Source organism: Ranitomeya variabilis, chromosome 5, assembly GCF_051348905.1.
Source record: "Ranitomeya variabilis isolate aRanVar5 chromosome 5, aRanVar5.hap1, whole genome shotgun sequence".
NCBI classification, from domain to species: domain Eukaryota; kingdom Metazoa; phylum Chordata; class Amphibia; order Anura; family Dendrobatidae; genus Ranitomeya; species Ranitomeya variabilis.
Genome location: NC_135236.1, coordinates 253,579,863 through 253,592,886, shown reverse-complemented (window position 1 = coordinate 253,592,886; position 13,024 = coordinate 253,579,863). Strand labels below are relative to the sequence as shown.

Genomic DNA, 13,024 nt, shown 5'->3' with positions numbered 1-13,024 from the left:
TGGCAGAATGGCTTGTCCTGTACTTTTGGCCACATCTGTCGTAGAGCTTGGTCTCTGCTTTTATAGCAAACCTGCAGGTTGTACAATACAAGTCAACTTTTCAAGTCATAAAGTGTTTGACCCCTTTTCCTTTTTTCTTTTTGTACAGTTGATGTTTTCCCAGAGTTGTGGACAGGTCCAATTAACAATTGAACTGCTGGACACTGAGGACGAAAACTCAGATGACCCAGCGGAGACCGAGGTAAGCCCTACTCGTTCCTGAGGGGCTCTCGGTTACCGCCACCATAGGCAGGACCCCGACCTCCAGGACCTATTGGGGAAAGGGTCAAGGGGGGGATGTGTGAAAACACCTATTAAATCGCCTTCTGGGATCAAATCACAGCCCACCCCGGTCAAACAAAACCTGCAGCGTGTGTACGATCTGATTTTTCGATACCTGTACAGAATGTTACCAATCTGTGCTTTGTTACAGAATCCAGACAATACTTTAAATTAAAAAAAAAGAGGAAAAAAACAACAAAAAAACCAAACAATTTTGGAGCAAGTCTCAAATTGTAATATAATAAACATGTTTTAACGATCCAGGGTGACGTAGTGATTTGTTCTGTTTGTTTTTTTCCGCTCTCCTTCTCCCATTGAATCTTACATAAAACTAGCACTCTTCATCTTCACCACCCTCCAGAGTCACTAACCTCTACGCCACTCTCCGTGTCTCTCCTGCTATTATACTATTCATGTGGCCACTGATGAAGCTTTGTATGGAAGGACTAAATCTTTCCTAGAAGAGGCCAGATCTCTAACATCCCCCAATGGTCAGTTGTGCCTGGTATATGGTGTAACATATTATATTAGACTTGAGGTCCGATTTATTATTCCATTTGCATCTTTTTCTCTAGATTTTTGCTGGTTTTCAACTGTGTTTTCATTTGTGCCTTTATTTTAAATCCATGTTGTGTTTATTATTATTATTATTATTATTATTACCCTTGAGGACAGGTTTTGGGGATTTCATATGTTATTGGCTGATTTTCTTGAACTGTGAATATTTAAAAAGTCACATTTTGAGCGAATGTGAACACACGGACAAGGTTATGCAAATTCTGAGACCTTTTAGAAGAACATGTGACTTTGTGTTAAAACGGACAAGCATTTTTCAGTCTGCACAAAATTCATAAACAATTTGTGCTATTTTGAAGAATTAAATGAAAAAAATGAGCTAATACCACAGGACAAACAGGTACTTAAAATAGAAGCAGGATTGATGAATCCGGGCCCTAAGGCTACATGGAGCATTGAATAACTAAATACTTTGCATTACTCATGATGTTGGATCGATCTGACGTAGCAAGCTATTTTCTACTCCGAGAGCTGCCATTACAGAGACTTTTTGGGATCCATTAGTCTGATTGGGGACATAGGTTTGTTCCACTTTTTCAGCACTGTATTCTAGGAAAGTTGTTTTCCTTTTTTTTCATACAAGCATTCTAGTTTCCATTTCCTGGAAAAAAAAAGTGAATCCTGTAGGAATCAGGGCTGTGGAGTCTGAGTCTGTGTCATGGAAATTCAGGAGTCGGAGGTTTGGCTTCCCAACTCCACAGCCCTGGTAGGAATGCTAGCTTCTACCCAACCAAAAAGTATAGAAGATTTGAGTTCAACAGCTTTCATAAAACTTCTAACGATTGAGCATGTCGGGTCTCTAAACCAGGATGTTATTAGCTTACACATAAAATTGCCTTTGGTTTCTCAGCCCCTGTAACTTCGAATACCTTGTCCAGAGAAGCCCGAAACCAAGATCTGAAGGTTTGACTCCGTGCAATCCTAATACCATGAGACCCCACTTTCTTCCACTTAGTGCATCTACATGAGGTAGAGTGTGATGGATCACGGAGAGGAAATACATTGAAATATCTTATTGCAAAAAGATCTTCCTTGGCCTGGAAAACGATATAGTCCTTGTAGGGAGCATTTCTCATACTCTCCTATATATGCATATGATTCTGGAGGTTCTTACACTAGGAGATGAAAGATAAAGTAGTGATCGTGGTGAAGAACACTGCAGTCATTGCTGATGACATGGTACAACTCGTTCTCAGACTTGGGGCTTATTCATAGGTCCGTATTTGGTGAATATTTTTAATCTGTGTTTTTATGCCAAAAGCGGGAATGGACCATATAGTGGAAAAACTGTAATTGAAAGCTTGACTCCTGTTCTGTGATTTGGATACACACCTGTCTTTCTTTACAAATACTGATCAATAACGCTGACGGATGAATAACGCCTTACAACTAACTTAGCAACACTTTTAAAAGTTTTGTCCATTACTGAGATAACCCCTTTTCATTTACTATATTCCCCTGTGTAACCGTACAAAAGCCTATACTCCGAGCCAGTAACGTCTGTACCTGGCCTTCTAGGGCTCACATGATGATGTTTTCACACGAGCACTGCAGCCAGTCAGCAGCCGCTTCAGTCTGCTGCTGCTCTCTTGGCTTCCTCCAAATGTCAGTAACGTCTGAAAGAGGGGAGTGTGAAGCAGCTGCTGATTGGTTGCAGGGCTCACATGACATATTGTCAATGGAGATCAGGCACCGACTCGATGGAACGGCGCTGGCACCTAAAGTGAGTATAGTAGTGGACTACTCACACCTGGGGCCAAGAATCTGCATCTCCAGTGTTACTATGACTTGATCTGGTTTTGAAATGCTCCTTTAAAGCCACAGACTGGTGCAATTTTTGCCTGCAGCTCGGTCAGATTGTTTCTGCTACTTGTGAACTTGACCTGAGACAATGTTCACACTTTGAGTTCTGATAAATGACATAGAAAATGTAATGAAAAAACACTGAAGCTACCAGGGCTGTGGAGTCGGTAAGTCAAACCTCCGACTCCTCAATTTCCCTGACCCCGGCCCCACAGCTCTGGTCACTACGGAGCATGTGCATAAAGTGCAGCACAGATTCATCTCCACTAAGAGCCGAGATCCTTAGATCAGGAACAGAACAGACATTTATAGGACATTCCATAACTTTCCCAAATTCTTATGAGAACATTTACAAGACATACTGCACTGAACTACTATACCCAATTTATTATATATTGTTGGTCCATTTTATACCAACTCCACCAAAATGGATTCTAACCCCACAGCCCTTGAAACTAGAAATGTATGATGCATTTCTGTATCAGTGCTAGCTCCATCAGCATTAGGCTTCCTGCACATAGTTTTACATGAGCTATAAAGGGTTCTTCCTGCTAACCCTAATGAATGCGGCAGGTATCGGCAGACATGAAGAAAAAGAGCAGTGAGAACCATCTAACTTTAAGTAAGGCTATGTTCACATGCAGCATTTTTTCTTACTTTTTTTGAGGCAATGAAAAGCTTCTTTTTACAGTACCAGGAAAACCAAGGAGATTTCAGAAATCACATGCACATTTTTTGTTTTGTCCCTGACTGAATTTAAGAACTGTGGCATTTTTTATACCTGCAGCATGTCATTGCTATCAGCATTTTTGTCACCCTTAGAAAGCAATGGGAAAGTGGGAAAAAACTGCTGCAAAAGCTTTTGGTAAATAAAACAAGCTTTATTAAGCTTGCACTGTAGACAAAGCACACATGTAGTAATCCATACCCAAAAACTACGTAACAACGCTTTTGGATGCCGTGTTTTCGCCGCAAAGAGAGAAAGACAGCAAAAATGCAACTTCTGAACACGGCCTAAAGAGAGATTAAGATCTCCCTACTAAGGCTTCTTTCACACTTCAGTTGTTTGGCGTCATTCTGCTCCAACATAGTGACGGTTCGACGGATCCGTCACAATTGTTGAGAAAACTGTTCTAATGGATCCGTTTTTTTGACGGATCAGTTACTTGGGGGTTGTCTGGGAAAAGTATCTACTTTTTGGAGCATGCGCATTTGAAAAAGCGGATTGAGGCGTCGGATCCGCCGAAATGACGGTCGCGACGGATCCGTCGCCCAAAGGCGGCCATTCTATGGAATGGCGGACGCGACGGATCCGTTGCGAACCGCCATTTTGGAGCAGACAAAAAACGTTATAATGTCCGTCTATGTCTACATGACGTCCGCCAAATCTCGACGGATCCATCATATGGCAGATGGAACGGACGACCATCCGCCACAATCCGTCGCTAATGCAAGTCTATGGGAAAATAGCGGATCCGCCCAAAAAAATGGCGGATCCGCTATTTGAGGAAAATGGCGGTTTCAAACTGACGCCAAAAGACTGAAGTGTGAAAGAGGCTAACCACAGTGCTTTGTTGGCCTAGAAAGTGAGCAAACCAATGACTTATGACACATTAGATACATTATGTCTTATATCTACATCAGTGTTTGGCCAACCTTCTGCTTCCCTTGGAATCCACTGCTGGCTAAAAGTGTCATCTCGGTGCTTAGTAGCTCGGTTTGGTAGAGCATCACCTGAATGACTTTTACGTCCAAGAAGCTGCATACAAATGCAAACCCCGTACTAATTACGTTAAATCGTTCTTTAAAGCTGACTAATCGTGTACACTAAAGTAACTTTCCTCTCCAGCCCTATGAATGCAATGGATCAATGTTTCCCGAACTCCAGTCCTCAGGGCCCCCACAGACCTTGTTTTCAGGGTTTCCTTAGTATTGCACAGGTGGAATCATGAAGGCATCAGAAATTGCCATAGGTTCTCAGCTGTGCAATACTAAGGGAATCATGAAAACCTGATCTGTGGGGGGCCATGAGGATGGGGTTTGGGAAACGCTGCAATAGAATATGCTTCTGGGACTTGTAGGGAACGTATTCCACTACATCAGATACTCATTTAATATAGCAGTACATTGTAACATTTAATAAGCAGAGATTTTTGTCATTTGTAAAATAAGTTTCTAGGAAAAGGAGAAGTTTAATACTCTTGCAGAGTGCATCATTACTAATATCTGCCAATGGGTCACCTATTGTGATAGCAGTAGGCTGATCCTTGAGCATACTCTTACCTCGCTCCCATCATTTTAACGTAAACTTTGGGGGTACCTCAAACTGTAAATGATGTCTGTATTAAAGCTAGTGGATGCCAAAGAGGGCCCTTTATACAGTATACCTCCCCCAGCCGTCTAGATGTATTGGTTATGTTACTTATCTCATTGAAGAAATCCAGTGATTTTTCATGCTATATCTGAGGTATGTTTTTTTTTCCACGTACTATTCTGTGACTGGTATAAATCACTTTATTATCAGGCATTTTTGCTGTAGAAATGTGTGCCCGAGGCTCATAATAACCTGCAGCACTTCAAGATCACTTACTCCCTTTAATGGCATTTTTTGCAATTTTCCTGTGTATAGGTTGATTTCCCCCTCTAAATCTTTACAGCTCACTTATGTACGGCGTAGTAAAGCTGTTTCTATAGAAAATGTAGGTCTCAGCAACGTAAATGTGTAGCAACATTGTTGGCTATAATAAATAAGGGACCTGATTGTTTCAAACAGGGAAACTGATAGTAATAAAGTTCTGCCATAACAAGCTGTCACTGCCGTCTCATGATAACAAGCCTTTTACTACCATTGTTATAACCTGATACACCTAACTGGATGTAGCCGTACATTGTTTTTCATTTTGAGCACTTTTTTTTTTATCCCTGTTATCTATGCTCCTACCCCCCGCTTTGTACATATCATATGCACCACAGCTACTCGGACTTTCTGCTGGAGACTCACTAAACAGCTGGAGATGATGTCTGGGCTCCACCAGCTTGAGATGGTCTGTTCTAACATTTCCATTTAAACTTTTTTGTCTCATGAACCTAATAAAAAATCACAGTAAGGGTACTGTCACACAGTGCCATTTTGATCGCTACGACGGCACGATCCGTGACGTCGCAGCGATCGTATGATTATCGCTCCAGCGTCGTAGACTGCGGTCACACGTTGCAATCACGGCGCTGGAGCGATGCCGAAGTCCCCGGGTAACCAGGGTAAACATCGGGTTACTAAGCGCAGGGCCGCGCTTAGTAACCCGATGTTTACCCTGGTTACCAGCGTAAACGTAAAAAAAAAAAACAGTACATACTTACATTCCGGTGTCTGTCCCCCGGCGTCTCAGCTTCTCTGCACTGTGTAAGCACAGCGGCCGGAAAGCAGAGCGGTGACGTCAGACGTCACCGCTGTGCTCGCTTTCTGGCTGGCCGGCGCTCACAGTGCAGAGAAGCTGAGACGCCGGAGGACAGACACCGGAATGTGAGTATGTACTGTTTTTTTTTTTTTACGTTTACGCTGGTAACCACGGTAAACATCGGGTTACTAAGCGCGGCCCTGCGCTTAGTTACCCGATGTTTACCCTGGTTACAAGCGAACACATCGCTGGATCGCTGTCACACACAACGATCCAGCGATGTCAGCGTGTGATCAAGCGACGAAAGAAAGTTCCAAACGATCTGCTACGACGTACGATTCTCAGCAGGGTCCCTGATCGCTTTTGCGTGTCAGACACTGCGATATCGTAACGATATCGCTAGAACGTCACGAATCGTACCGTCGTAGCGATCAAAATGGCACTGTGTGACGGTACCCTAAGAGATGAGTCAATTACAATACCTAACTAAATATTGCTGCATGCATAGAGAGGATTCTGACTTATCACTTCTGTGAAATCTTCCTCCTTGCTACACGCTTACATTACATGCTGGTAATAAAATCTGACTCCCTGCTGCACCGCACCATGCCGGTAATAAAATCTGCTTCCCTGCTGAACCGTACCCATGCTGGTAATAAAATCTGACACCCTGCTGCACCGCACCATGCTGGTAATAAAATCTGACACCCTGCTGCACCGCACCATGCTGGTAATAAAATCTGCCTCCCTGCTGCATATCACCATACAGGTAATAAAATCTGCCTCCCTGCTGCACCGCACCAGGCTGGTAATAAAATCTGCCTCCCTGCTGCACCGCACCATGCCGGTAATAAAATCTGCCTCCCTGCTGCATCGCAACAGGCTGGTAATAAAATCTGCCTCCCTGCTGCATATCACCATACAGGTAATAAAATCTGCCTCCCTGCTGCACCGCACCAGGCTGGTAATAAAATCTGCCTCCCTGCTGCACCGCACCATGCCGGTAATAAAATCTGCCTCCCTGCTGCATCGCAACAGGCTGGTAATAAAATCTGCCTCCCTGCTGCACCGCACCAGGCCAGTAATAAAATCCGCCTCCCTGCTGCACCGCACCATGCCGGTAATAAAATTTGCCTCCCTGCTTCATCTCAACAGGCCTGTAGTAAAACTGCCTCCCTACTGCATCGCACCAGGCCGGTAATAAAATCTGCTTCCCTGCTGCATCGCACCAGGCCGGTAATAAAATCTGCTTCATCTCAACAGGGCGGTAGTAAAACTGCCTCCCTGCTGCATCGCACCAGGCCGGTAATAAAATCTGCTTCCCTCCTGCATCGCACCAGGCCGGTAATAAAATCTGCTTCCCTGCTTCATCTCAACAGGCCGGTAATAAAACTGCCTCCCTGCTGCACCGCACCATGTTGGTAATAAAACTGCCTCCCTGCTGCACCGCACCAGGCCGGTAATACAGATGCAGTTTTGCCTCAACCAACCACCAGTCTGACACTCTTAAGAGCTTCAAGACCCATCCTGATCATGTTTCGTTATCTGAATCTGTTCGTGTATGTGTTTTGTGTTTTTTGTTTTATAAGTGTTGTCATTTATTAGTTATCGGTAATGTATGTTCGGTGTGTATTACTTACTCCTTGCTGCCTTCTCCAGTTTCCAGCACTCTCTGGTCCTCTCCTGTTTCATGTGATAGAGCCGTGGTCACAACGACAAACAGCCGCTTTCTCAATTTACCGTAAGACTGAGACTCAGAACAATGCTCTCATAGACTTGCGTTAGGAAAAGCGATACGATTCTGCTGTGTAAGCTGGCAAGAAGGATTTGCTATCGCATGATGCAGGAGAGGAGCAGAACAGCACTGTAAACCGCAGAAGACAGCGACTGGTAAGGCTATGTTCACATATTGTTTTTATTACAGTACCAGCAAAAGCTTTAAGATTTCCAAAATCTTACGCACACACTTGCTTTTTTTTCATGACTGAAATGGGAAATCTTCTGTGTTTTTTTTAATCTGCAGCATTTCTATTCTTTCAGCGTTTTTGCAGCGTTTTGGATGGCTAAAACTAAGTTTAGTTAACATATACAGCTCTGGCAAAAATTAAGAGACCACTGCAAAATGTTCAGTTTGTCCGATTTTTCTCTCTATAGATATATTTTTGAGTAAAATGTAAATTGTTCTTTTATTCTATAAACTACTGACAACATGTCTCCAAGCAATAAGCTTTGTATTTATTTTCCGAAAATGAGAAATGGTCAAAATAACCCAAAAAAATGCATTGCTTGCAGACCACTAATAATGCAAAATAAACAAGTTCATACTCATTTAGAAACAACAATACTAATATTTTAACTAAGAGTTCAGAAATCAATATTTTGTGGAATAACCATGATTTTTAATCACAGCTTTCATGCATCTTGGCATTCTTTCCACCAGTCTTTCACACTGCTTTTGGGTGACCTTATGCCACTCCTGGTGCAAAATGTAAGCAGTTCTTCTTTGTTTGATGGCTTGTGACTATCCATCTTCCTCTTGATTACATTCCAGAGGTTTTCAAAGGGGTTCAGGTCTGGAGATTGGGCCGCCCATGAGAGGGATTTGATGAGGTGGTCCTTCATCCACACATTGATTGACCACATCAAAACCCTGTCATGGGCAGCCCAATCTCCAGACCTGAACCCCTTTGAAAACCACTGGAATGTAATCAAGAGGAAGATGGATAATAATAATCTTTATTTTTATATAGCGCTAACATATTCCGCAGCGCTTTACATACATTATCATCGCTGTCCCTGATGGGGCTCACAATCTAAATTCCCTGGAATGTGGGAGGAAACTGGAGTGCCCAGAGGAAACCCACACAAACACAGGGAGAACATACAAATTCCTTGCAGATGTTGTCCTTGGTGGGATTTGAACCCAGGACCCCAGTGCTGCAGGGCTGCAGAGCTATCCACTGAGCCACCGTGCTGCCCAGATAGTTACAAGCCACCAAACAAAGAAGAACTGCTTACATTTTTGTACCAGGAGTGGCATAAGGTCACCCAAAAGCAGTGTGAAAGACTGGTGGAAAGCATGCCAAGACGCATGAAAGCTGTGATTTAAAAATCATGGTTATTCCACAAAATATTGATTTCTGAACTCTTCCTGTGTTAAAACATTAGTATTGTTGTTTCTAAATGATTATGAACTTGTTTTTGTTTGTTTTTTGCATTATTTGTGGTCTGCAAGCAATTCATTTTTTTTGTTATTTTGACCATTTTTCTTTTTCAGAAAATAAATACAAAATTTATCGCTTGGAACTTCGGAGACATGTTTTCATAGTTTATATAATAAAAGAACAATTTTAATTACATTTTACTCAAAACTATACCTATAAAGAGAAAAATCAGACAAACTGAAAATTTTGCAGTGGTCTCTTAATTTTTGCCAGAGCTGTTTTCTAGAAAATTGACACACACAAACACAGCAAAAGCTAATTTTTGTAAGTCGCTTCTTTACTGCCCAGAGAGAGAATGCAACATGTGAAGCTAGCCTCAGTATTTTAATGTGCACACTATTAGATATCAAATAGGGGGCAGTTAAAAAAAAAAAAAAAAAATTAGGTTGGAGTGATCATTTTGTCTCGGACAAGAATGAGCCCGTACTATACTGCGCACATACATAACTGGCTTTACTGTGTAACATCTAATAAAGCCAAATTTAATCTCTTTGGGCTCTTCATAGACACACAAAAAACAGGAGTTATACAAGCAGTTTCATGACAAACAAGGTTGTCGAAGGGGAAAAAAACACAACAAAGCACGTACAAAGAAAACCCAGAGCAAACAGGTTTTGGTGACTAAAACTAACAAGTATTTATAGTAGACAAACCACACAAGTAATACGCACCAAGAAAACGCAGCAAAGCCCACATTTTGAATGCATTATTTTAACTGCCAAGAGAGCAGGTATTAGCTGCAAAAACGCTGCATGTGAACACAGCCCAAGGGTGCGCCTTTTGGCCCTCCTGCTGCGGCTCCGCTGTGCAGTTCTCCCCTTATTGTCTGCTTGCCTGTAATGGGTCTTGGCATTCTGGGCTCTGGGACTAATTCTGCACAAATTGTCTTCTTTCTTTAAGCGCTGGTCGGACTATGTGGAAAGATACATGAACTGTGACTCTACTTCCCCAGAGCTGAGAGAGCATCTCGCACAGAAACCTGTTTTCTTACCCAGGTGAGCTCATCATCTGATACCTGTGCCAACGACACTATCCCTGGTTCTAGTCAATAACCACATTTGCCTTTTTTCCTGTAGGGTTTTTCCTTGTTTTAGTCTCTACCACCTCTGTTGGGAAGCTATTCCAGTATTCTTATCTTCACATTTAGTCTGACCACTCCACTATTAAGCTTTTTTTTTTCTTGTATAAACTGTTTTCACCTAACTTTTTTTGGTACTTTTTTCCTCCCCCTGCAGATCATAAAGGATTTAAAAGCTTCTAACTTTTTTAGATGTTACCAGTCATTTATTGTTACACAGGAACCTGCGCAGAATCCGGAAGTGCCAGCGAGGCCGCGAACAACAGGAGAAGGAAGGCAATGGAAAGCGGACGTTGGAGAATCTAGAGAGTCTGGACAAGCTGCAGTGCAAATTCAAGCTGAACTCTTACAAGATGGTATACGTCATCAAATCTGAGGACTACATGTACCGTCGCACTGCCTTACTTAGGGCACAGCAGGTGTGTGTATGTACGTGTATAACAGCGGGCCTTGGAGGAATATGTCCTGCTCTGTAGTATATAAGTCTGCCAACATACCGGTGGCTTGTGTGTAACGCTGAAAATGCAGGTAAATGATAAATATCTGATATTTGGCTGCTGAGATTCCATCCATTTGCTAAAATTAAGGGGATATGTGTTACCCCGCTTTACACTACACCTGTTCAGTCCTTTATGTGGCATTTGGCTCTTCAGATGTGTAGATGCCGTGTCGGTCCATGCTTGCAGGTGTCTCTCGGGCCAATCGTGCTTAGTGATTGTATAGCTATAGCGTATCCTAGTTTTTGGGTAGAAATTCCCCATTATTCTCGGATATGGAGGGTGGTCAGTTGGTGTAAGCTTTATGATAAACTATGGCATTATTGTGGCAATGTTAAAACTGGTTTATGGGTAAAATTTACATAAACTGAAACTGACCTCTTTGGTTTTATGTAGAGGGACTTGGGGTCCATGTACGGTCAGTGAGATCTGTAGACCCCAGGGAGAAGGAACTGCGCTCTAAAAATGGATACATTGTTTCTATAAGTTAATCATGTTATCAGAGTATCATAAACTTGGTTACATCATGTAGCAATGTTTTGGACAGAATCCTTCAGGCCACTAAAATGGAGATGAGCCTCATCAAACAGAAACCCATGGTTAGTCTCCGACAGTCAATGGGATCTGTTCTTGTGTTTTGTTTTTTTTTAGTTTTGGTGTCATTAAATATTTTAACACCTCCTTGTAAAATTTTTAATGTTTTGTTTTCTTTTAGCCTTCATTTAACGACGTTTAACCATAACCTTGTTTCCATTATGTTTCCTTTAGTCCCATGAGCGAGTCAGCAAACGACTGCACCAGCGCTTCCAAACATGGCTGAGCAAGTGGAATCTGGAACATGTGAGCCGGGAGATGGCAGCTGATACCAGAAAGTGGCTGATGGGAGAGGGGGTGGAGGGTATGGTGCCCTGCGTCACTACCCGGGACTTGGAGATTCTACATTTTGTGGATATAAACAAGTACCGAGTAAAATATGGACAAACCTTTAAAACCCCTTAAAAAAAGATTCAAAGAGACCAGCGGCACTTCCTTTCTAGAGTGACTCATTTGAAAGTTAAAATCTTTTGTCTAAACCAGCAGGATCATTTACAGAAACGTGGGGTGGACCCTTCACCCTCAGTTGGAGGGTTAGTTGAGCTCCCCAGTTGCTAGATGCGTTGCTGCAAGCTCCTCTGACAGAAATCGGGGGTTTGGTGTTCCCGAGGATCTCCTGCCAATCTCCCTACCCCTAGTCTTAGCAGACCTAATCTCACCCATGGTATGTAAATACAAGTGTGTAAATACCGGTAACAAGAGTTCTCCCGTTCATCTTCTGTCCCCTCCATTATTTTATAGCAAGCACCGTCTTAGTTTAACCTTCTGTTACCCATCTTTGTAACATAGTGATTGGGGGGAACACCTGGAAGCCACAACCTCCTTTATTACTGTTTCTACCAAAGGGAGTCTATTGAGAGTGTGGTTTCTATATAGACCTACAGTATACCTGTCAGAAAACTGCCCCAAGTTCCTCTCTGCTGTATCACGTCAGTGTGAGTGTTATATTTTATCTTTTACTCTTCTGTCCTTTATTCTGACCCCTTTTTTTTTTAAACACTGTAAATAAAGAAAAGGTTTGGTATGACTATGTTTTTCATGAAAGAAGGCGCAATAATTTAGGGGTTTTCTATCTTTTTACTTGTTTGTACTTGCAAGACAGGTGAAGAACCATACTCGTCCGTTGTTTCATTGGAATGCTAAGGCCACGGTCACACATTCAGTATTTGGTCAGTATTTCACCTCAGTATGTGTAAGCCAAAACCAGGAGTGGGTGATAAATACAGAAGTGGTGACGTGTTTCTATTAGACTTTTCCTCTGATTGTTCCACTCCTGGTTTTGGCTTACACATACTGAGGTAAAAACTCACCAAATACTGAACGTGTAAACGTGGCCTTGACATAAAAAAGTTGCATATTTTTAAGAAGAAAAAAATGTAGTCATTTATTTTTGTCTTGACTGTTACTATAAAGTGGATCGTAAAATATTCATTTTTCTGTTGCCCATAAGTGGTAATAGTCATGTAAAGGAGTTTTCTGAGATTATTAAAATATTTAGGGCAAAATGCTGTAATACTGCGGTTTTGCATGGCAATC

General features: G+C 42.2%; 1 protein-coding gene across 4 annotated transcripts in view; it reads left to right on the top strand.

Moving 5' to 3' along the window:
- Positions 1-12,512, top strand: part of SIN3A (SIN3 transcription regulator family member A) — an 86,415-nt gene extending 73,903 nt beyond the window's left edge. For 3 of the 4 annotated variants that reach the window (XM_077264070.1, XM_077264068.1, XM_077264069.1), the window contains exons 18-21: positions 149-241; positions 10,220-10,314; positions 10,618-10,816; positions 11,663-12,512. In XM_077264070.1, coding sequence (XP_077120185.1) covers positions 149-241; positions 10,220-10,314; positions 10,618-10,816; positions 11,663-11,893 — 618 coding nt within the window. In that variant the 3' untranslated portion in view covers positions 11,894-12,512. The remainder of the gene's footprint in view (positions 1-148; positions 242-10,219; positions 10,315-10,617; positions 10,817-11,662) is intronic. The other variant, XM_077264071.1, reaches the window with a different exon arrangement.
- Positions 12,513-13,024: the final 512 nt, after the last annotated feature.